General features: G+C 38.5%; 1 protein-coding gene across 2 annotated transcripts in view; it reads left to right on the forward strand.

Moving 5' to 3' along the window:
- LOC123862956 (RNA-binding motif, single-stranded-interacting protein 3) overlaps positions 1 to 22032 on the forward strand; it is a 1542535-nt gene extending 1520503 nt beyond the window's left edge. For both annotated transcript variants that reach the window (XM_064588878.1, XM_064588881.1), the window contains 2 exons: positions 19106 to 19186; positions 21901 to 22032. In XM_064588878.1, coding sequence (XP_064444948.1) covers positions 19106 to 19186; positions 21901 to 22032 — 213 coding nt within the window. The remainder of the gene's footprint in view (positions 1 to 19105; positions 19187 to 21900) is intronic.
- Positions 22033 to 25874: the final 3842 nt, after the last annotated feature.

Below are 25874 nucleotides of genomic sequence, written 5' to 3' on the forward strand. Positions count from 1 at the left end.
CATATTTAAGCATAACTTCCCAAACAACTACAAGAGTAGAAGATTGAAAATTTTGTGGCATATTAGAATCACCGGGGGAGCTTTAAATATCCAACCACCCAGGCTATGCTCCAGGCTCATTAGATCAGGTTATCTGTAGGTGGGACCCAGACCACCAGGATTTTGTTAAAGCTGCCCAGGTGATTCCAATGTAAAGTCAAGCTTAAAAACCAGGGTCCTTGAGAATGTACCTCAGTCTCATGACATGTTAATGTACTTAAAAAAAAAAAAGAAGAAGAAGAAAAGTTCTAAGGTCCAGCACATTTGGGAAATGTAGCAAACTGCATTAGTCTTCCTAGAGATGCTTACAGAGTCACAATAAATATTTGCCCATTAAACACTGAGAAGTCCTGCAGGGGAAGAAATGATGGATGTAAAGAAGGAAGGAGGAAAAGAGAGAAAAGGACCCTCACCCCCTTGATAAACAAAACTACACAGCTTGGTTTATTCCCTCATTTTTAAAACTCGTTTACTCAGAGATAACTTTGTATGTGGAACACCTGTCAAAAATCCTTGGAACACTCCTTTTATGGAATAGAATTTGAAAGATCCTGAATTAAAGGAATCCACAGTGAAGGCTTTTCTTGCAGTGCTTATTAAAGAAGACCTGGTTATATCCAGCTTTGCTCCACTCCTATATAACATTTGATATTTAAAATAACCTTTTGAGATGGCCAACAGACACATGAAAAGATGCTCAACATCACTTATCATCAAAGAAATGCAAATCAAAAATGAGCTATCACCTTACACCTGTCAGAATGGCTAAAGTCAACAACGTAAGAAACAACAGGTGTCAGTGAGGATGTGGAGAAAGGGGAACCCTATTGCACAGTTGGTGGGAATGCACCTAGTGCAGCCACTGTGGGAAACTGTATGGAAGTGCCTCAAAAATATGTATGGAAGTACCCTATGATCCAGTAATTGCACTACTCAGTATTTATCCAAAGAATACAAAAGCACTAATTCAAAGTTTATAGCACCCCGATGTTTATAGCAGCATTATTTACAAAAGCCAAGATATGGAAGCAGCCCCAGTGTCCATCAATTGATGAATGGATAAAGAAGATGTGGTATACATATACAATGGAATATTATTCAGCCATAAAAAAGAATGAAATCCTCCCATTTCCAATGACATGGGTAGAGCTATAAAGTATAATGCTAAGGGAAATAAGTCTCAGAAAAAAAATACCATATGATTTCACTCATATGTGCAATTTAGGAAACAAACAAAAAAATAAGCAAAGGGGAAAAAAGAGAAAGAAAGGCAAGCCAAGAAACAGACCCTTAACTATAGAGAATAAACTGATGGTTACGAGAAAGGGGCAGGGGGCAGAGTTGTTGGTGAAATAGGTGATGGGGATGAAGGAGTGCACTTGTCCTGATGAGCACAGGATGATGTATGGAAGTGTTGAATTGCTCTACTGTACACCTGAAACTAATAAAACACTCTGTTAACTAACTGAAATTAAAATAAATACTTAAAAACAGAAAAAAAATAATGTGTTCAGTTTAACATTAGAGTTCAGAAATTATGCAAGGTATCTGATAGAAATAAGATACCTGGGTCACAAGCACTATATAAGATTTAGTTTAGGAAAGTCAGTCTCCCAAGATTAACTGAACAAATGAGTTGGATGAGTGGTATCTAGAGAAACCCAAACTTTAGTAACACTGGAAAGGTGTGGGGAATCCAGTCAGGTAGGAGAGCTGGGTGATAGGATAGCAGAAATGGTACCAGGATATAATAGCTCTAGTATTTAATGGCATTTGCAGAGTTGACACAAATAAAGTGATAGTTTGGGACCATTCGGTATCCTTTATTACAATCATGCTCCATTTTATATTCTCTTCTCCTTGGCTTTTCTAAGAACTGTTTCAGAACTTTATATCTCTGGGGCCTATCCAATCAACTAGAGTAATCTTACAGTTCTTTCTGTTGTCAAAACTGACCTGAGCCTGTTTCTCAGGATTTCCTCGCCTCCTTCCTGAGGGCCTATTACACAGTAAAGTACTAATTTCTGAATGTGTTAACATTTAGCCCCAGTACTGGGATGTCAGGCACTGTGGCAGTTTGTTTCCACATTAAGCTGGAATAGTGGCAGATGTGGAATAGTGGCAGCCATTTCCCATAAGAGTTTCCTCAGCGATCTCGGAAAATTCTGGTAACTAGAATCTCCTGTCTAGGAAATGGTCTTGAGATGCTGTAAATAGTAATGAAAAATATTTAATTTAATTAGGCAAACTGAATTTGGGTAAATGTTTAAAAGAGACAGCCAACTATCAGTGTCAGAGAAGTTTCTATCAGTAACTTTTATGGACAGTATGAGAGAGGATAAAATGCTTAACAGGCGTAACACAGAGGCTGCTGTTACTCTGGCCTGCTATGGTTTTGGGCAGTCCTATCCGAGCTGATAATGTTGTGAGTTTTTTTAAACTCATTTTCTCTTTTGCCTAATTTCTTCGTTTAAACTCATATGACCTCCCCAACCACAGGAATATTTAAACATTCGGCTCACAGTGGTTTAATTTAATGGCTCAAATGATGTCACTAAAGACCTATTTTCTTTCTGCATAGCTGCACGTCATCTACATTCCACAGCCTCCCATCTGACATACCCAGTCCCACTCCCCTGTCCTGGTAGCAGAGTGGCTGTCCCAGAGATGACCCCATATACTCATACTATCCTCTGCCAGCAGAGAGCAAAAGTCATTTCTAGAAATCTACACACACACACACACACACACACACACACACACACACAAGTTTTTCTTTCCTGGAAGCTCCAGTAAACATCTTCTGTAGTCTCACTGACTCTGAAAGTTTACCCTCATCCACTCCACTACTGTGGAGTTAACTACATTCAAGCTACATGTTTGGGAAAGGGGAACATAAGGATTCTTGAAGGAAATCCAGGTTCCTATTGAGAAGGGGAAATGGCTGCTGAATGGGTAAGAAAAAAATGATGACTACATCTTCCTTCATGTCATTGTTCGTATCTTTTCTCTAGAATCTGTGTTTATTGTAACTTGTGATCTTGAGTCACAGTTTAGTCACTGATCCCTCTTTTTAAGTTTCTCTTCTTGTTTTGTAAATATCCTTTTAGATAAGAATTAAAGGTCATTTTTAAGAAATTCAAACCCACATATTTTTATTTTCTGTAAGTGGGCATGAAATTCATGAAGGAGGACACTGGTTAAACATAGTTGCGTCTCATAAATATTTTTGAATGGTATGTGGGAAACACAATTCCTTTGGTCAAAGGAAAGAGAAAAACAGTCCCAAAACTGTAGAAACATCTGTAGTTAATGTTCTAGGAAAATAGTGTCCATGTAGCCTTCAAGTTAGTGAAGGAATGTCCCCAGGCTCTAAACAGAAACTTAAGTCTTCTAGGATGAAGAAGTCAAGAACAGATGAACTAAGTGGGACCAAGCCAAGGAAAATCAGGACATAAAAATTAAGAATAGTGTGATATCTATATTGATTTTTCTTTCTGTGTGACTTTGGTTGCCTTACTTCCTCTATTGTCTTACTTCTGGTCCTTTTGTTTATACAGTTTTTATATCCATTAGTTTTATTCCCTGTTGGAACTGCTTCTTACATGCTCCTGTCTATGATCAAACCCTTTATTTCTTATTTTTCCAGTGGATGAAAAAATATTAAGATTTAGGGTAACTTTTCAGCCCTTCCAAGTTAACCATACCCAATTTTACCTTCTTTGTTTAAGAATGCTACCCAAATGGGGGTGCCTGGGTGACTCAGTTGGTTAAGTGACTGCCTTCGGCTCAGGTCATGATCCTGGAGTCCCGGGATCGAGTCCCATGTCGGGCTCCCCGCTCGGTGGGGAGTCTGCTTCTCCCTCTGACCCTTTCCCCTCTCATGCTCTCTCTCACTCTCTCTCTCTCTCCAATAAATAAATAAAATCTTTAAAAAAAAAAGAATGTTACCCAAATGTCACTGGGTGCCCCAATATTTTGAAACCAGATAAGATTGACTGGAACCCCCAATTCCATACCCTTTGGAAGTCCACAGCTTTCTGAAATAGGTAGACTTTTCTAGGGTATTATAGGCTCCTCTGTCTGCTCCCTCTGTTCTTCATTGTGTTAGTTCAGATGTGAGTTTATCCCCTTTCCAGTTTTCACACAAAAATCCTACTCAGAATAACATTAATGAACTCTTGGGCATGCTCAATAATGGACACATGATGGGCATTTAAACAATCTCAAATTGATTGTAAAGATGCATCCCTGTGCTTGAAATGCCCTTTCACCACCTCCCCTTGGTGGGATTTCACCCACTTTTCCCCTCTATATCCTTAGGCTCATTCTGCTCATGGGCATCTCTCCCCACCCCCACCCCATCCCCACAGCCACCCCTACCGTGTTTCCTCTGGCTCTCCCTTTTTCTCAAAAATGTAAGTTCCTCCCATTTCGCCTCTTTATAACTATCTTTTCATGTAGGTTAAGTGTCTGTCACCCATGCCTTTAGGGCCCTATGTCCACTCCAGGTGTCTCAGTGTAATTTCTATGAGAAAATAAATGAGCATTTCCTGCCCTGATCCTAAATATTAAGATAATGAAAGTTTTGTCTTGTTATAATGATAATACCAACAAAAATAAAACCAATAATAGTGACAGTTCCTATCTATTAGGTTCTTATTAGGTACCCAGCCCTGTGCTAATGGTCTTGCATGCATTATTATTTCCAAGAAACCTTTAAAGCATAAATGTTTGGGTCTATTTTACAAGAAAACTGAGATTTATAGATACAAGCTTAGATCTTTCTTAACCATCATGCTAAACAATGTAGACATATTTTCCTAGTTTTATTGTTTGTTATTATTCTACAGGGACTTTAACTTTCTTTCATGTTGCCTTGAAAATCAAATGGAAAGTTATTTCTAAATCCATATTGTTAAATAGGTAATGATTATTTTTTAAAAATAATCTTTATGTAGTCTTATACTCATGCTCAAATTGAGTAATCCTTTTGCAATGTATATCAACAACTGTCCCAAGAAATGAGGTTTCCACTTTTTTTATTTGTGAATACATACATATTTACCATAAACATCATTATCTTTATCCTTAATTTGCTAAATTTGAAGCCTAGTGTTAGAGTCATTTATTTTTTAGATGCTCTTCAAACTGATATGGTAAACTATGAACAACCCCCAAATCGGCTTATTGTCAAACACCTAGATGCCAGGAAGTAAAACAATGCATTCATAAAATGAGGATATTTCTTATGTGTTAAATTAGAGAGCACCAAAAATACTGCATTAATGCCCCAACACTTAGTAGTCAATATACTCAAAATAATAACAGCAAAAACAAAGAACAAGAAACAAAACCCAAAGAAAAATGCTTGAGTTTTGCTACTAGATTATTTTATGGATGGAAGGTTTGGCTATCGTTCAGAGAAGCTTTTCTGATCAACACCAATGATAAGGACAGTAATTATAGGCATCCCTTCTCCCTGTCCACTAAGAAATTGTGAAAGCACTTGTGAGTCAAGAGTAATACCCAATGGTGGTTTCTGAAAAGCATTTTCAAGATTCATTCATTTTGTGCAGTTCCGTACGGGAAACATTTGCATAGGCTTAGATTGAACTTGAATTCAAACTTCCAACTCTCTAGAGTGAATGGCCTCTAGTAATGAACAGGTGGGAAAAAAAAGAAAGACTATGTATCCAACAAGTAATAGTTTTAGCATGACTTACAGGCATTCATATATCAGGCTGTGAAACCATCTGAGATCTCACCTGGCCTGGCTGGAACCTGGAGGTGAGCAAATGCCAACAGGCTTCTCTCTCTGGTCTCTGGAATCACCATCCTAATTCAATCGGCTGGGGCTTCCGCCTTCATACAGTCTTTATCGTCAAGATACTCCATACTGCTTGCCCAGTGGATCACCCATTTACTGCTGACCTCCTATGCTATCTTTTCCTCTGTGTCTTTCTGAAAGTGCTTTGTAAAACACAAAGATAAATTCCTCCACATCCTCATGCTCCTCATAAAAAATTATTCCTTCTTCATGTCTCACCTAAAATTGTTGTCCGGAGAACATTATGGACCTAACCATAATGGCTGCCCCTCTGAAATCTTAAAACCCTCATACTTGTTTATTAGCATTTCATTCTTGCATCTCTCCTTTTTTGCTGCATCTATCAACTTTCCCTATTCCATTTCTTTCCCTGTCCGGCCGAGAAAACATTGTGTATCGTTTCACCTGTTCTCTTGCCCGCACCCTCACTACCACCATTAATTTCAAATATTTACCTTTCAACCTATTCCAATGAAAAGATTTCACTCATTTGCCCTTGTGTTCACAAGCATGCTGACCATATTCTCCCTGAGTTTGTAGTGTTCTCCCTGAAAAATCCAATGGTTTTCTATTCATGTGCCAAATTCCCGCTTAATGCAAGTGAGATGTTCTCACTCAGGCTTAAAGCAGTACTTGCAGTTTCAATTCCTGAGTGAATCTGGCCTTTTCTTATAATTTGGGGTTTCCAGTATATGAAGGCTCGAAACAAGAGTCTCCCCCAATAGTGGGTATTTTCTATTAAAGAATTTTGGTGGGTCTTAGAAAAGTCTCCTCTCTACACTTTGTAATAATTTTCATTAGCTCTCTTTCATGCCATAATGCACTTCCAAAGAAATGCCAAACTTGAAGACACACTATAAGCACATTTTATCTACTAATTCATTTGTGTCATAGGCATTGTATTAGGGTTCTGTACAGAAACAGAACTAGTAGGAGATGATAGATAGATAGATAGATAGATAGATAGATAGATAGATAGATAGATAGATAGATAGATGATAGATAGATAGATATAGATAAATACGATACATAGATAAATAGATAAAGAGGAAACTTATTATAAGAATTGGCTTGCATGATTTTAGAGACCAAGAAGTCCCTGTCTGCAAGCTGAAGAACGAAGAAAGCTGGTATAATTCAGTCCAAATCTGATCAGGGAGCCAATGGTATAAACTCCCAGTCTGAGGCCTAAGAAGCAGGGGACCACTGGTGTAAGTCCCTGAGTTGAAAAGCCATAGAAGCAAGAGCTCCCGTGTCTGAAGGCAGGATGTCTCAGCTCAAGAAAAGTAAGAGAACATTTGCCTTCCTCTACCTTTTTGTTTAATCTGTTCAGGCCCTCAGGGAATTGATTGATGCCCACCCACATTGGTGAAGGCAATCTTCCTTCCTTAGACTAACAATTCAAATATTAAAGGTTTCTGGAGAAAGTCCTCACAGACACACTCAGAAATACAGTTTTCCCAGCTATCTGGGCATCCCTTAGCCCAGTCAAGTTGACACATAAACAAATCATCATAGGCATCAAGATGAAAACAAAGGACTAGGATTTCTGTGCTCTTCCCTGAACAACCGTATAGCTCCTGTGGGTTATACAGTTTGAGTTTTTCACCCAGAGTGCTGAATTATTCATCCATTTTTGCATACATTTATGCAACCATAATGAATCAGGCATAGTGCCTCTAGGAGCTTTCAGGGTTTGAATGCTAAGAGCTGTAGCAGAAGTACAGATAAAGAGCACTCAGGTGTCAGAGGAGAGAGTGATCACTTCCAAATTAGGGATGGAAATGAGGCTTCATATAGGAATTTAGCATCAGGACTCAGTTTGAGAAACAGGTTTAGGATGGGTGTCATGGGTGGATGGAAAGAGGTTAGAACACAGTGGAAAGCAAAAGGCACAGAGGAAGGAAGTTACGAAAGGAGGACTCATCACTGTGAGCAGGCAGAATTGGGTAAAGCCAAGTGTAAGTGAGATATTATAGATCACAATTCTGAGAACTCAGTGCAAGTAGGTTGAAATTTACCGCAAGATAACATTCTTCATCTCTCCACTTTTGACAGCTGTCATCAAATAAACTGTTCTCCAGTTCCTGTGGCCAGGAGTGCAATCTTGACTCTGGCACCAGAAGGTCTAGTTCCCTCCAATCCTCCTATCTTTTGCATTTGGTTCTTTTCTTTGAATGCTTCTTATCCCTGGAGGAAATAATGATAACATCTATAGCCAGGCAGAAACTCCTCCATTATGTTTTTGTATTACCAAAGTTAAATATGCTTATAGAGGTAGAGCAGTGCCATGTAAATCTTTGTTTTTTCCTAAATATGAACCGTTCCTAGAAGTATTTTTCTCAAATAGCTTTATGCCCAATTCCTTGTTGATTTCTCTTCTTTCCTCCTTATTTAGAATGTTGATCCATCTTTTCCTTTCTTTCCCCTTCCTCCTTGTTCTCCTTCATTTGTTCCCCACCTGTGTGGATCAAACGCTTATATGAATATTCTAATGAGTCGAATAGGTCAAGCTTTTTCTCTGAAGGTCTTTTCACTGAAAAACAAACATATCAAAAAAGAACATGTTTGTTGACTCTTGTTGAGACCAGATTCTTTCAAAGGATATTGTGGAGCACCCTCAACATTTCCTCTTGTTGTGTCTACTCTGGTTCACTGGGATGACTGGCATTCACAATGTGTGGGCCTGAGATGGTTGAGAGGAAATGTGTTGCGTGCAAATGGAATTTACAGTGTGTGTGGCACCCTGGATCAGTTCCCTTCCTTCAACTGAAGTGTCTTTACTTAGCTCAAATTAATGCTTTAGTCACAGGCTCAAACAGAAAACAACAGAGTTTCCATTGAGGACTTCTTAGTTCATTTGTCTACCTTCTTGACAAAGTCCTTCAGTTCTTTCATTTCCAAAATAAAAAAAAAAAAATTAAATATTTAAAAAAATTTAAAAACCTGGTTTCCTTGAGAAAAGATTAAATGAGTCTGAAGAAGCTGAGGACATTAGTTGTTTGGGCTGAGTGTTCCTGTAAGTTTATGAAAGAACATCTAGATAGTAGGTCAGTCAGATCATTTGTTAAGTGAATTCTTTCTGATACTTTCAAATTCAGAAATTGATTTAAATAAATGATTTGACCTCAGTAGCCTCTCTCATTTGAAAAGGTCACCACTTTACAGAGACTTTTAATTCTTTATCATCAATAAATCATACTAATATGCAAGAACAGTAGAGAATGTTAAACAACAAAGAAGGCATAAACCTTCAAATGCAAAATGGAAAGACTAACAGAAGAAAAGTAGTAACAATACAAAAGATGAACTTGCAAGGATTTTCATTTGCCTCTCTGTTCCCAGGTACTGTGGTGAATGTAAGATTGGCAACAATGAACAATACGTAAAATTAAATAGCTTCATATACCTAAGATCAGAAGATAGGAATAAACTATCCAGAACACCCAGTGGATCAGTAGCAAAATCTGTTTCTCCTAGGTTCTGTTACATCCTATTGCCCAATCCATGTTTCAACACTATCATATATGCTCACTTAAAACTTGGCACATAAAAGGGGCTCAGTAAAATTGTATTAGATGTTGCTAGTAAGTGAATTAAGACTATATATCTATCATTGGAATTTCATAAAGAGCACCTAGGTCTCTCATTTCCCGAGTTCCTCACTTCTGCTGATCTTTTTTTCTACCTTATCCTAGAATTTGTTAATAACAATCACTGCACCAACTCCAAATCTCAATTTTGAAAATAACTCAAATTCAGACTGGCCATTCTCTGACTACCACCTCTGTCCTTCTACAACCACTTTAATGACCCTTATTGCAATAATTCTTTGACACCATTAAGCCTGCCTACCTGCTTATTGCCTGCCACTTTGTCGGTATCAGTTTTCTCCTTCATTTGCTCACATCTGTGCCTAGTTTAGATCTTATACTAGAACACTGCAATCACTTCCTTTCATGTGTCCTCACCTCCCCTGCTCACTTTTCCTCCTGGTAAAACTTTGTTCCTGCTTGCAATTCTCAGTCTGCTCCATTCCTTTGAACAGCTGAATGTGGCAAGAATAAAGCCTGCTACCAATGCTGCCAAGTTTCACAGTAATTTTATGAGCACACAACTTAAATGGGCCTTCAGCACTGCCCAGAAATCTTACTTCATATCCCTGGTCCATTCGCTCTCACTCTCCAAGACAACCATGTCAAACCTTCTCCCAAACCTACTGCCTCTCACTTGCACCTCACATCTTGCCTCAAAAAATAGAAATAATGACAAAAGAACTTAGGTACCTTACAAATCTCCCAAGCTTGTGTCTGAATCCACTCAATCTAGCCTGTTTAAATGGATAAGTTGGCCCTGCTCTCCCCTAAGGTCAACCTTTCCTTTTCTCTGTTGGTCCTTTTTTCTTTACTGTAAACACCTTTATAGAATATAAAGTATGTACAGAAGAATGCACAATTCATAAGTTGATAGCTCAGTAAGTTTTAGAAAGTGTGGTGTGGATACTCATATTTCTACCACCTAGATCAAGATATAAAAGGTCCTATTATTACAGAAGCCTCTTTTGCATCCCTGTCCTTTTATTATCTCCATAAAAATACCGACAACCCTGACCTCTATCAACACAGATTTGTTTTTATTGTTTTTGAGCCTTAAGTAAATAAAATTATACAGTATAAAGCTTTTTATGCTGGTCTTTTTTAAAAATTCAACATTATATCTGTTGAGATATATATATATATCTGGAGATTCATCCATATTTGTAGAGCAAGGATTCTTTTTTCATTGTTTCTATCATACAATATAAATATATTACAATTTATTAATTCTACTGTTGAGGGACATTTAGGTTATTTCTAGCTTGGAGCCATTATAAATAATGCTGCTCTAAATATTTGACACATATCTCTTGGTGTACATTTGAAAGAATTTCTATTGTGCACATACCTAGGAGTGGGATTGCTCATTCATGGATTCTGTACATGTGCTGCCAAACAGTTTTACAGAGTGGATGCACCAATTTATACTCCTACTAACAGTGTATGAGAGTTCCAATGTCTACATTCTCTTAACACTTGGTATTGTCAGTCTTTTTCATTTTTGCCATGCTGGTCAGACTATAGTGTTATATCATAATATTTTTCACTTGCATTTTCTTGATGACCAGTGAGTGAGGTTATGTATTCATATGCATACTGGCCATTTGGAATTTAGATATTCTCTTTCCTTAAGTGTCTGAGTGACTATATATACATGATTTTTGTTGTTTTGTTTTTTAACTGAAATTTTTATTGAGATTTTGTAGATTCACATGCAGTTGTAAGAAATCATATAGAGAGACATCCCTTGTACAATTGCCTCAATGTCCCCCAATGGTAATATTTTACAAAACTATAGTGTAATATCACAAGCAAGATATTGACATTGATATAATCTACAAATTTCATTCAAATGTCCCCAGCTTTACTTATACTCATTTGTGTGTGTGTATTTACTATACAATTTTTACCTATATAACTTTTTTAGCTACCACCACAGTTAAGATATTGAACAGTTTCAGTATCACAAGAATCCTTCTGTTCCACTTTTATACCTATACATGCCTCCCTATTAGTCCCCTACCCCCATGTCTAATCCTTGGCAACCACTAATTTGTTCTCCACTTCTAAAATTTTGTCATATAAAAAATGTTATATACATGGAATCACACTATATGATCTTTTAGAATTCTTTTTTCTTGCTCACCATAATTCCCTGGAGATTCATGTAAGTTATTATGTGTATTAATAGTTCATTCAGACTCATTTTTAAAAATTCAGTGTTCAGTCTTCTTACTGACTGTGGCTCTTTTTAAAAAATATACATTCTATGTATAAGCTTTGTCAGATATACGTACTGTAAATATCTTTTCTTTGTTTTCTGATAATTGGCAGTTCTTAGTTTTAATGAAGCCCAGCTATCGGTATTTTCTTTTATTATTAGTTATTTTTCAGTCCTGTGTAAGAAATCATTGCTATTCTCAATTTCATGAAGCTTTCTCCTCTTTCCTTTAGAAAACTATATTAAAATACCTTTCATATTTATAGCTGTGATCTATCTCTAATATTGTACACTATGAGGTATTGTATAGTATGAGGTAAGGATCTGGATCATTTTTCCTATAGAGAGATACCCAGCTTATCCAGTATCATTTATTAGAAAGATCATTCTTGCCTACATTGAATTATGGTGACACTCTTTCTCTCCTTGCAACAATACCACAATATCTTAATTGCCATGACTTTTTAGTAAATCTTGGTGTCTAGTAGTATGCATCCTTCAACTTTTTTTTTTCCCCCAAACTTTTCTTGGATATTCTGGGTCTCTTGCCTTTCCATATAAATTTTAAAGTGAATTTGTTGACTTCTACCAAGAAATGTGCTTGGATTTCAACTGGAATTACATTGAATTTATCGATTCTTTTCAGGAGAATTAACATTTTAACAATAATCGAGTCTTCTAATCCATGTATGTGATATATCTCCTCATTTATTTAGGTCTTATTTAATTCCTGTCATCAATGCTTTCTAATTTTCAGTATAGAAGTTTTCATGCCTTTTCTCAAAGTTATTTCTAGGTGTTTTATTTTTTTGGTGCCATCGATATAGTATTATTTTAAATTTCATTTTTAATTGTCAGCTGTTGATATATAGAACTAGTTTTTTATTGACTTTATATCCAGCAACCTTGCTAAACTCCCTTATTAATTCTAATAATTGTTTTTTAAATCAATCAATCAATAAATAAAGCAAATATTTTTTTAAAAAATTGAGAGGGTGGAAGGAATTCATGATGCCTATATAGAGTTGTTTGAAGTTCAAATTTTAGGCACAGTTTCTCAATCAGCTACATTTCCATAGTATTATATCTTATTTTTTATTACTACCACAGGGATCTGTGCACAAGCTCGAACCTAGCAGGCTTTAGATTTTTCCAAGACATTCATGAAAATTCCTTTCTCTGCAAAACTGAAGGCCTCCTTAGCCTGTGATTATATGGGAATGACTACTTCTCCCTGTTGCACTGGGGGTGAGATTTCATAAATTTCCAAGCTGAGAGCAACTTCCAAGACTCTTCCTTGTTACTCTCCTTGCTATGGGTTGCCAAAAAATGGTGCCACCCCAGAACACAATGTTGACATTGTGTATTTTTTGTTTAATAATTTAATGCACACCTCTCTGTGGATTGTGTTTAGTACTATTCTAGGGAATTGGGTGAATATTATAGATTACATACTCCTAAGAATTCTGGGCTTCAATTTTTATCAAGCCATCTACTGGCCATCTTTCCTCCTTTAGTGTTTTTACTCCTAGTAAGTGAAGTATATGCTACTATCTGTATTCACCTCCACCTACTCTTCAGGGATAATTATTTCATTTTTCACAACTGTCTACTTTGTTATTTCTGTTAGTACCTACTTTATAAATTAATACTAGCACAAAACATCATGAAAGCATTCATTACTATTGTTCTGGATGAGGATCCACTTCATTCTCCAACATTTTATTGGCAGAAGTAGAAAGACTATAGGAAGAATGTACAGCGGGGGCCCATATAGGAGTCCAGCCTAGTGGACACTTTCCTTTCAATGGGAATCTCTCCGGCTTTCCTCCCCTCTGTGGATGGTCTGTCATTCATTGAGTGGCATGGAGACTTAGAGACCTTCTTAGAATTTCATTCCAGGCAGCAATTACTGCTTAGTCAAAGCAAGCATGTGAAATGATACCGATTCGCCATCCTGGGTCCAGGTATTACTCCCCAGCTCTAAAATGACAGAATTTTACAAATCTACACACCACAAAGTACCTCTATCTGAGGTAACACCATGCCTCTCCCTCAGCCACTCACCCAACCCAGGCTGTTCCCTTAAGTTTCCTTTGTTAGAAGAAACTTTACAGTGGATGACCTTGAAAGTAATTCACACTGCATTCTGTTGGCATCATCTTCCATGATGCTTCTTTTTTCTGCTCAACTTCCTTTCTGAGGTGCATTTTTGCAACTTTCCTGTATCCTTATTGACTTTCCAGGTTTGCTAGTACCTGGACAACTCCCCTTTCTGGAATTTGTTAAGCGTCTTGAAGAATTTTATAGCAAGGACTAGAAGCACCAATTTAAAATCTAAGCAGTATAGTGACAACTCCAAATGAGCAAGTTTGATAAATTATTTGAGGAAATTTCAAAAATTCAAATGTAGGAAATACCTTGCTACTCCCTTGCTCTACAAATTATTAAACGAAAATTTCCTCACAGGAAATATATAAAACATATTTGTTTTGCTTTGGTGGGGGAAGAGAAAGTAAATCCAGAACTAAAAATGTGGAGTTTTGTTTCCTCTGAAATAATCAATGATTCCACAGTAACAGAAACAGTTTGTCCTGACTTAAATAGGCAAAAACACAATTTCCTCTCCAATTTCACCATTTTTTTTTCTGTCTTTGTGTAACTATCTTGGTGATGCAGCGTCTAGACTTCTTGGAACAAGTGATGGAGTCTGGAATTTATTCTGTGGGTTTGAAAATGGCTATTCAGGTCTCCTTCGAACTTACATGTGAAAATCCAGTGCTTTTAGAATATGTAAAAATAATCAAGCTGTTTACCAAAACCATAAAATTTCTCCATTCATGCCTAAACCTTGGGTTGCTACCAACAAGGAAATATCGTATGGACGTACTCCTTTTATCCACATCATCTCACTGCAGTGTGGTTCTCATCAGCCATTGTATCAAAAAATGCAAAATAAGTTGCACTCATGAAAGAATGGTGGCAGATATTTTCTAGCCTTTGAAACATACCAATAAAAGAAATTAGCTTAAAGGATATACATCCATTCTTGGTATGGTTTTAATAAGTAATCCACCAGAATTTATCAAGCCGAAAGGGCAGATTTCTTATATCGGAGGGCATTCTCTTAGTCTTTTGTCATTTGTTAGCTGGATAAAATAAGTCCCTGAGGCATCCAGATCTAAACAGTGTTTGTGCAGCCTGGATTATTAAGTCTGACTGTAGTTTATCTGTGCTCTTAAGGAAATCAAACTGTGCTTGCCGAGAAAGTTCAGAGTTATTTGTCACCAATTACCTAAAGCTGGGAGTTGATCTTACACATAGCTGGAGCCATTTCCTGTAAGCATTTGCTCCGAGTTTTACAAAGCTGTCACTTCTGGAGGCTTCACCCTAGAATATATGTGTCTACTACTGCAGAGTTTTATTGCAAAAGTTTATCCAGAAATAATCTTATGGGGCATAAAGCTCCACAGTATTGACTCGTTTAAAATAAGCCTATCCCTAATTTTCAGTGTTCTCAAACTCTATTATCTTTTCTGTGAGGGGGGGAAAAAAAAAGATTTTTTTTTTTCATTAAAAGATACAGCACACTAAACTGAGCTGATGTCATTAATACTATAAAATCTCTCTTGGTTCTGTTCAGAGGAGTAGCAGAAGAGTAAGTTAAATTGTAAAACAAGCATATAGGGTAGTCTTCCTGGAAGAAACTTAGGTATTGTGAGTATGAAGTAAAATTTAAGAAATGCATGGAAATGAAATGGCAATAAAAATATTATCCAAAGCATATCATTCCATGTTTCTTAATTGGATCTCCAGTTTTTCCAGCCCATTAACAACAACAACAACAAACCATCTTGACATCTATATTAGATGGAAACAATCTAAAGGAAAGTCTTAAGACCTTATTTACTTAATTTCAAAGATAAAGAAGTAGACTGAAAAGTGTCCTCAGTCATGGGTCAGAAGAACAGAAGTTTATTCCTATTACACGGGATCTTATCTCAATCTGTAAAATGGGTGAGCCGTCCTTCCTAGCTCACCGCATTGTTCTAAAGAGGAGTATGAATTTGTGCCATAAGCAGTTCAGTCTGGGCCATGTTTACAACTTCACTGAATGTCTTGGAAGTTGTGAAAATACACTGATTCAGTTCTACTGGACAAAACACAGATGAAGGTTTGAATTAAGTCAGAGTTATTTGAAGAAGATTAGCTAAGAATCACATAAAATGCTTTTCATTAACTACACTGTCTGAGAACTCTAGTTTGGCAAGGGAGGTTGGTAAACTAGTGAACTAGAGAACTAGTGAGTGTTGCTCTGAGTGACCCAGGCCATGCTCTTATAACTTATAACTCACAGAAATGGCTCCTGAGGGATGCAGACAGATCAAAGTAGTGTCCTATAGGTAAGTACCAGTGGTATCATATTCTCAGGCAAAAGATACACTCTCACTTATTAGACCCAGTTGCAAAGTTTGGAATTACTAACTTTGGAATAGAAAATACTCAAATCAATGTGTTCTTTTACTAGTATATTATAAGTCTTGGAAAACCATGCCCAGAAAGTAGAACATGAGCCCCAATAGAATCAGCTCTGGGCTTACATAAATTCATAGTTGGCAAAAATATATTCCCCCTTGCTAAAAATCTACTAAGGCTTTCAAGATTCAATTAGAGAAGCATTTTCCAAAGTACGTTCCTTAGAGCACTAGTTCTTTTTTTTAAATTAACATATAATGTATTATTTGTTTCAGGGGTACCAGTCTGTGATTCATCAGTCTCACACAACACCCAGTGCTCACAACAACACATACCCTCCCCAGTGTCCATCACCCAGCTGCCCCATCCCCTGACCCACCTCCCCACCAGCAACTAGTTCTAAGCAAAATTAGTAGATGCTACCGGAAGGAAGGAAGGAAGGAGGGAGGGAAGGAAGGAGGGAAAGAAGGAATGGTGTCTTAATCGTCTTTTTTTTTTTTTGAAGATTTTATTTATTTATTTGACAGAGACACAGCGAGAGAGGGAACACAAGCAGGGGGAGTGGGAGAGGGAGAAGCAGGCTTCCCGCGGAGCAGGGAGCCAGATGCGGGACTCGATCCCAGGACCCTGGATCATGACCTGAGCTGAAGGCAGACGCTTAATGACTGAGCCACCCAGGCGCCCCTTAATCATCTTCAAATAGGCTGCTATAAAACTTGACTTCTCAGTTTTTATTGTATGTCAATATCACAAAAGAAGATACATTCGGTAGCATTTGCCAGAATGCACTAGAACACAGCTCTTTTCTCAGCTGAGCTACCATTCAAAAATAAACATTATAGAAAATGCTCAAAGGATTTTAATAACCTATATAATATAAGCAAAACACCTATCTGAACTGTTATCCCCAAAATACTTCCTAGAGCAGTTTTGTTAGCAAGGCAGACACCTGCCGTAGAGCTCTAGATGTGGAATATATTTGCTGAAAGGTGACTCCCGAGTTCTATACTTATTTGAAAAATTGATAGCAATCACATACCTGAGTACTTATGTCTGCTTTAAGACACAAGGACAATAATGAGCAGAGTTGGCTAAAGTACATGTTTAAAGGTTATACAAATAAACTACGGGCGTGATGAAATTACTATCTACAGTGAGCTCAGAATTATTAACAGCTAAGGGCATGCAAGATCTGTAACTGGAAATGGAAGGCTTTCTTCTTGCAACTTTTTCTTCAGCCATTGAACAATTATTTATTGAGTATCAGGCATGGCATGGTGTGTTGGAAGATACAGAGACATGAAGAGTTTGGCCCGTGCCTTTAAGGAGACGACAGTCTGGACAATTGCAATAGAAAATTGATGGCTGCTGTGAGAACACAGGAGATAATACATAGAAATCTCTGGTGATTTTTAAGGTTAAACCGAAATTAGTAATATCTTCAGGCCATTCAAATAGTTGCTCTTGGTCCAAGTGGCAAGTTTTGTTTTGTTTTGTTTTGTTTTGTTTTGTTTAATATAGATTGGAATTGAACTTAGTTGTCATTAGTGTTACCCAGTTATTAGTTGCTACATGTGGATTATAGGCAACAGTTTGGTTTGTTTGATTTAGGGTTGTTTCATTAAGCCTGTCTCTATTTTTAGCAAGTAGATACAGTAAGACAGTTTTTAGTTTAGGATGGAAATACATTTATTCCAGAGTTGCTTAATTGCTATCATTCTCCATGAATACCGACCAACAACACCAACAACTGAACAACTGATGAGCTCATCTCCATTCAGATATTCCCCTTGATTCAGAACCATTACGTCGCTTGCACACTGAAAGGACCAGGATACACAAAACATAGTAATTTAAGTTTTGCACATTGAGGCTTGGCATTTATATTTGAACCAGCAAATTTAGAAGAATAAAGTAGCAGAGGCTTGCAGTTTTCCATCAAAATCATGTCTCTAACCTTCGTGAATGGAGAAAACTTGTCTTCAGTAGATGATGCTGGCTCTGACGTTTTGTAATGTAGGTCAAGTTTAGAAGCTCAGGAATACAGCTGATTCCATAGAAAATTCTATTTTCAAAGAGTAGAATGTTGAATTTGCAGGGGAGATAGGCATTAGACGTGGGAATATGGAATTTGGCTTATGTGGGTGAGCAAGTAATTTTCCTGGGTCTCCCTTTCTGCAATGCAAAACTGCAGGTTATTATTCCCAACGCATGTTTACTGAAAACTACAACTTAGTGAAAAATGGTTTGACGGGTTTCATTGTCCATCCAGATGAAGAACATTTGGAGAATTAAAGGAGTTGAAAAGAAAAACACCGCCAGTGACATGAGCATGGAAAGGGGGGAAGGGCACAAAGGAGACTTTGTCATTATCTGTAATACTATTTCTTTTGCACCTAAAAAAGTGGTAGGAAAATGACAAAATGAGGACTTGCGCCAATTCTGAATACTGTTACATGCGCATCGCTTGCATTATTCCTCTACTTTTCTTTTTCTTTTTTTTTTTTAGTTAGAAAAGAAATGATCGCTAACAATCTGATGATTCATTCATTCAACAAATGATTCGTTGAGAGCTTACTGTGTGATAGGTGCTAGCAATAAAATGAGAAGGAAAGAAAGACAGACACCCTCCCTGCCCTTATGGAATGCGTGTTTCAGACATGAAACTGCCATGTTAGGATCTAAGATAGAACGGCTACAGAGACAAAGTGAGGGAAGGGGGACGATACCGCACCAATACCGTGGAGGTGGGCTGGTGCTCAGGCTGAATCAGTAAGCGCAGCTCGTTTCTCTGCTGATAGGAACTGCCCCGTTGTTGGTGGAAATAGAGCGTAATAATGCACTGGCTGTGGGCTACACATCTAAAGCAGTTTCACGTGACACCTACTTTTCTCGCTGATTGCAATCTCAAGTTCACCTGCATTTTTCTTTGGTTCTCTCTAGTATATGACTGCTGCCACGCCTATGCAAGGGACCTACCTTCCCCAGTACACGCCTGTGCCTCCGACAGCTGTTTCTATTGAAGTAAGTCTGTCCCTGTCTTACAGAAAGAGGTAGGGATGGCAAATCTCAGCCGCATGCACGTGGGCCCCCATAACCCAAGCAATCTTTGTGTGTGGTTTTGTGCCGCTCTAAACTTTGCCATTGCAAGTTCACCGTATGAAGGTGCACCAACATGCCTACGTTGTGCTTTGCCCACGAAATAAACCAATTTGCTGTAGAGGTAAAAGGGGAGTATCGTTTTTATACTCAAAAGATCAGAGACCAGATCACTACCCCATTAAAGGTTAACCGCAAGTACTCATGAATAGGGCAGGAAAAAATGTTTGCAACTACTTGAATGAGTTTGCTGGTGCCTTGTTACTCAAAAGAGTGTCCCTGGGCCAGCAGCAGCAGCATCACTGGATGCTTGTTAGAAATGCCAAGGCTGAGACACCACCCAGACTGACTGCATCGGAATTTGCATTTTAACAAGCTCCCTTGGGAATCTATGTTCACATGAGTGCACTGGTTCTCAAACTTTTCCGTATATTATTTTCTGCAGTTATTTAGAGAGCTTTAAAAAATATTTATGCCTGGGTCCCATCCCCAGATTCCGATTTATTTGCACCCTCTTATGGCTGTGGATACCTCAAATGATGAAGTCATTTTGTCTTTAATGGAAACTTTGTTCCTTTCCTTCTCTCTTTCCATTGGGCTGAATCCATCCCCTGTACACGTTACTTTACTGGACAGAGCCAGCAAGCTACATAGGAAAGAAGAGAGCATAGAGCTATATAGATAGTGGTAAAACACTTAGATGTGTATATTTCTGTCTAGTCCTAGCCATCATTGTCTCTTGCCACTCCTCCCCTTCTCCTGATGGCGTTTGCCATTATGATCACAGTGCATTTCTTCCCAACAGCAGGGACTCCTCTGGAGTCCATGCTATTGCTAGTCCATGAGTTGCCTGCCAGCTAGGGTGCTGGCACCACTCCACGTAGAAGGCTACCATGACTTGCTCAATCTCTACAACTACAGAGATTGGGGAAATCTTCACAGAATAAATTGGATCTTACACAGTGTTTGTTTGGTATATGCCAGATGTTTGCTAGTACCAAGGTTTGGGAAAAACAGAAGTTTAAGAGAATACCATCATGTAATTTAGGAAGCCAAGGAGGTCCAGTTTTAAATCTTTTATGTGCTCTAGACCTGTGGGCTCCAAAGAATGTGTCAGTATTAATCAGGTTTTAACTGGCTCTTCAGAATTTCAAGACTATGTGTTTAAAATAGATGTGGGGTTTGCTTTGTTTTGTTTTGTTTGTTTGTTTGTTGCTGTATTTGACCCCATCAAAAAGCAGCTAGATCATCAGTTAATGAATCTGGACATTCCAGGCACTTTAAGCATAGATCTCTACCACATATTTGCATTCTTCTTTGTCTACACTGACATATGGATATGCTTATCTACAGAATTTGAGCATTTTGATGACTATAAAATGATGGGACACATTTGACAGTGTGACTTATTAGAAACAGTCTAATTATAAAGAAGAAGTCTATAGTTAAAAAGAAGTCTTTTGGGTTGGGGCACCTGGCTGGCTCAGTAGGTGGAGTAAGCAACTCTTGATCTCAGGGTCGTGAGTTCAGGCCCCACACTGGGCATAACGATTACAAAAAAATAAATAAATAAAAGTCTTTCACTAAGAAAAATGGAGGTACACTTTAATATATCGCTTTGAATTTGTGCGTATAGAAAAAGCACCGATCTCTTTTCTATGTAAAACACTCATTGAATATTCACCAATATCCGCACACATAAATGCTAGTGGGACTTTCAGAAAAATGAGTAATACCAAATAGTATATTAGGGAAAAAAAAGATTGAAGTAATATGGGGAGAATTTTTGGATTCTAAGGAACAGTTTAGTTAGGGATAGAGAGTTGACCAAAACGTTTGAAACCTGACACACTGTAGGTGTCCAAGGCTATGAGTAAAACCAAGAGAACATATTCAGAGAGATGCCCTCTCTAGGCCTCCCACCTGCCAGATAAAACCACCTGTGCCTTTCTCAGAAGCAAACATCTATCCCTAACGATGATCAACTCCTTGTTGGCATCCTTGTTGGCATCTGTGAGAAACGAGAGGGTGAGAGAAGTAGCAAATCAAGATTAAGGATGTCTGTTTTCTGAAACCTCGAAATGAATTCTAGTTCATGTTGTAGAAAACAAAACAAACCAAATTGCTGAAGGGAAAACCTACCTAACAGTAGCCTTTTAAAAGAATTCCAAGCTTTTATGTATTCTTTTCTTTTCTTTCCTTTCTTTTCTTTTTAGGTCCATTGTTTTGCCAAGTCAAAGAGACATGACATGACACGGTACACTACCCCAGGGAAATATTTGAATATACAAGTTTTTATAGGAATCCTGCATGAGCTTTTGATTAATAAATTATTATTTAGTGTGGCTATATGCAACCATGGTTTAAAAGTTCTAAGTTTGGTGAAAATGGTTTTCTGACCATTTGACTACAGTAGAGGTTTCTGAAGACAAGGCCTCTTGGTGACACATTGAAGTGAATTCCTCAGCCTTTATCCAGATGTGCTCTGTGGTTTTCCCTGGGGTACTTCCTGTAGCTTCATTTGGCCGAGTGCAAGTCTATTCAAGCCAAGTAGAAGAGGGATATTCCCTATAGTCCATCTGGAAGAAGACCCTTTGCTAAAGCCAGTAAGGCTTTTGTGTTCTTATTTGCCTCCTTAGGGTGTTGTTGCTGATACCTCTCCCCAGACAGTGGCACCTTCATCCCAGGACACCAGTGGTCAGCAGCAACAGATAGCAGTGGACACATCCAACGAACATGCACCTGCATATTCTTACCAACAGTCTAAGTAAGTTTGGGCTATGCTAAGCTCTTTTCCTCAAGATTGACCATCTTGTCACCATACTCTCATGTTGTATCTGTTAGCGTTTGCTGCAGTACAGACCGTCCCAAACTTAGTGACAAGCATTTTGTTTAGTTCATGGGTCTATTTATTTAGTTCGTGGGCCGGCAACTTAAGCTGACCTCAGGTGGATGGTTCTTCTGGTCTTGACTAGAATTGCTCAAGCACCTGGGGACAGCTGATGGTCATTTTTGCGGCTCTGCTTCTGGGTGTTAGTTGTCTGTTGGTTGAATATGATGGAAGCAATTGGATTATGTGTTTCTGATCCTGCATCATCTTATTCACATGGAAGTCCCAGAATTCAGAGAACAGCAAGAGAGGGAGCCCAAATGAAGCACTTTTCAATCCATTTGGACACATTTACTACTGCCCCATAGGCCAAAGCAAGTCATATGGCCAAGCCCAGAGTTAATGTAAAATTTCACTTAAGCCTTAAATACAGAAAGGGGCATTAAAAAAAAAAAAAAAAAAACTACTATACATATTTTTGGAAAAAACTCCAATATTTCCACTTGAAACTGGATAGTAAGCCTGCATGAATTCTTAAATGAAGACAGTATCACTCCCTTTGCAGGGATACCTTGAACACCCAGTAAAGTAGTTCATGAAAAAGGGTGCTATAAAATCTAAAATGATGTGGAGTCTTATTTAGGAATTAAATGACAAAGAGACAATCATGGATCAGAATTAACTCTTGCAAATCTTTAAATCACTTATAAAGTACTGTTGGCTTTGTGTTGAGTAATTATGTAGACTAAAATTTGGGAGGTTTTGAAGCCAAAGTAATTAACAAAAATTCAGTCTATATACAGATGTCTTGTCCTGCAAACTATTCTAATCTGTAGGTAGCAATCAAAGCCCCAGTGAATAGAGAATTCCCGAGAGATCCATCCTGTCTGCAGAGTGTTGCTCCCATTTCTTAATCATTCCTCTTTAACCTCAATACATATTTAGAGATTTGTTTGTTGCTGAAAGATTAATCATGGTAATGGAGTCTCCTCTAAGTAGCTTAGCTTCTAAAGGTAGTCTTCCAAATTAAATGTGCTGACCACATGACTTAACCTTTATTACTATTATTATTATTACTTTCACATAACAGCTTTCAGGAAAGATCCATAAAATAAAGCATTTTGTGTTTTTGGTTTTGTTTCTTGTTTGTATTTTTAATTCACCTATAGCCTATGTGAATCACTTTTACACACATGGAACAATATGGTAGTCTCTGGTACTCTGTTCCCAGCATACTGGAATTTTTTCAGTCTGTTCAGAGGGTAATGTGTGAGAAAGGAGCAGAGACTGGCTGTGGGAAGCATGGTGAGAGACACTGGTGGGAAATGAGAGCTGCTGTATTTGCCAGAACCACTTGGTGAGTAGGTGAAGCTGGCTTTTGCTGTTTCAGAGCATAACAAGGAAGTGAGTGATCCTAGACCCTTCTTGCTAATAGTTCAATGCTGTCTGGATAAATAAAAGAGATGCTTTCATCCCCCTAGTCAACAATTATTGATACAGTGCCTACTATGTGACCCCCAGAATTCCAGATGCCAGGAAAAGAACAATGAAGGAGGCAGGCGCCTTTCCTACTCTCTTGGAGTTTACTTCCTGCTAGGAGTAGACTCACAGTCAGTGGACCAATCAGCAAACAATCAAAAAAACAAAACAAAATAAAGCAAAACAGAATTGCAAAGCCAAAGCCAATATGTAAAAAAGATTCTTGTGATAGAAAATGACAGCATAAATACCTAAGATTTGGTATCAGGCAAGGCCTCTCACAGAGGCCTGGATCTGAAAGATAATTACAAGCTAATCTTGGAGAGATTTGGAGAAAAAAACATTCTAGGCAGAAAAAACAGGAAGACCAAAGGTCTAGAATGGGGACCTGTGGCTAGAGTGTGGTGAAAGAGTTGGGCCGGGGGAGGAGGGGGGGGTGTAGGAGACAGAGTCAAACAGGCAGTTTTTATAGAGCCTTTGGTCCTTGAATAATTGGCTTTGTATACAGAAATCGTTCTCAGTTTTATTTGAAGAGAGCCACTAAAGCTCTGGAAGACGTTAAGGGAAGGTATGCCAGCAACTGAGTTATATTTCAAGGACTCCACTCACCAGTGGAGTCTGGGTGTGGAAGGATGTGTTTCAATAATGGCTTTCAGGATACGAACGTCCCCCTTCTTGCGACTATCTGTAACATCCTCTTTTCCCTGCCTGATTCAATCAGCTTCAGCTGCCCCCACTTAGAGCCCACAATGGGATGCTCTCTTCTTTCTCAGGTTGTCCCTACCTTTCACGACCATTGTATGATGTGGTGGGAAAGGGGATGTCCTGCCTGACCTGGAGAGGACATGTCTGCCTCTCCCAGATTCCAGTGAGAGTCTCCCTACCCACCTCCACACTTAAGAGTATCCAGCATCAGGTCAGTTTCTCTGCAGGGAGACAAGATCCCTGCCCTCCAGAGTTTACAATCTAGTACGGGATTTGGACGTACACATAGACATGATGTGTCTACTGCAAGGGAGAAAATGAACAGGGCTTTTTAGAGAATACTATAGTAATAGGAGAATGCATTTCATTTTTCTCGACTGGGTCAGCTTTGGCAGAGGTTGTGGCAACTGGAACTGGCTCTTACACAGAGTCAAGGAGTGTTCCAGGGGGAGGAACAGCTTGGCCAAAGACCAGGGGTGGGAAAGCTCAGACTGCTTCTCTAAGAAGGGGATTCAGAATAGCACAATAGTGTAAAAAAAGCAGGTTGGACCCAGATTCTAATATCAGATGTCATACTGAGGTGCTTGAACAGCATTTCCTTTGTCCTACAAATGCTCCTCCAGCTGAGGTAAACAGTGGATTTGGAAGCAATGGAAACAGTCCAATGATTGCAAGAATTCAGACAATAGGGAACAAAGGTCTGAAGTGAGATGGTGGCAAGTGCAATGGGGTGGAGGGTGGGGGGTAAGGGCAGGAGGGGTAGACTGAAGTAAGAGGAGAAAGGAAAACCGGGCTTTACAATTCCAAACAAAACCCTGGAGTTATTGATGCTACTAACAGGGACAGATAAGATAAAAACCAGGGAGGGCCTGATCTGTAGAGAAAGATAAGGGATTTAATTATCCTTATAATAAGTCAATTCAAAGAAGCATTATTCCTTGAACTATCCTAGGAAGTCTGAGACTGACCACAGAAAGCTTTAAGTGTTTAAACATTTTAAAACTACCCCCCCCACCCCACCACCGTGGTCACATGGTTACATGCCTTGAACCTCAGATTCCTATGGCTGATAACTCGGGCCTTTCCACAGATGATAGGGTATCAAAGAAGGAAACCCTCCCCGTGTGTCCCCACAGTGGTAAGCATTATGGCGAGGGATTTCCTCATTGGGAGGAATTTTCCTTTGCACTTATTCAGGAATGTATGTTACAGGATGTTCCACAGGGTGAGTTTGTGGCAACATGCCAGGGATGAAAGCACGCTAGAACGTGGGACATTTCAAACGTGTGCCGTGTGAACACTGCTTACACGGCCTCGTGTACATTTCTTCAAATCTGGAGAAAATTGTTAACAGGTCCTGTTTATATTCTCAACTTACTCTCTCTGACATGCTCCCTAAGTGCCGGGAGCTTTTTTGACTTGAAAAGAGAACAATAATATATTGCATGAAAACAAAAATAGTATTCTAGGTCAAATACAGTGATGGGTAACAATCTATTCTGAAATTTTCTAAAAGGAAGAAATGAATGTGGCTCTCTCCAAGGTTTTATCAGTTTCAGCCAAGGGCAGCTGATCTGTGTCATGGTAAGGCATGAGAGT

The sequence above is a fragment of the Mirounga angustirostris genome, unplaced genomic scaffold (genome assembly GCF_029215605.1).
Source record: "Mirounga angustirostris isolate CCGP_5_RB_7025 unplaced genomic scaffold, mMirAng1.0.hap1 SCAF_1, whole genome shotgun sequence".
Taxonomy (NCBI): domain Eukaryota; kingdom Metazoa; phylum Chordata; class Mammalia; order Carnivora; family Phocidae; genus Mirounga; species Mirounga angustirostris.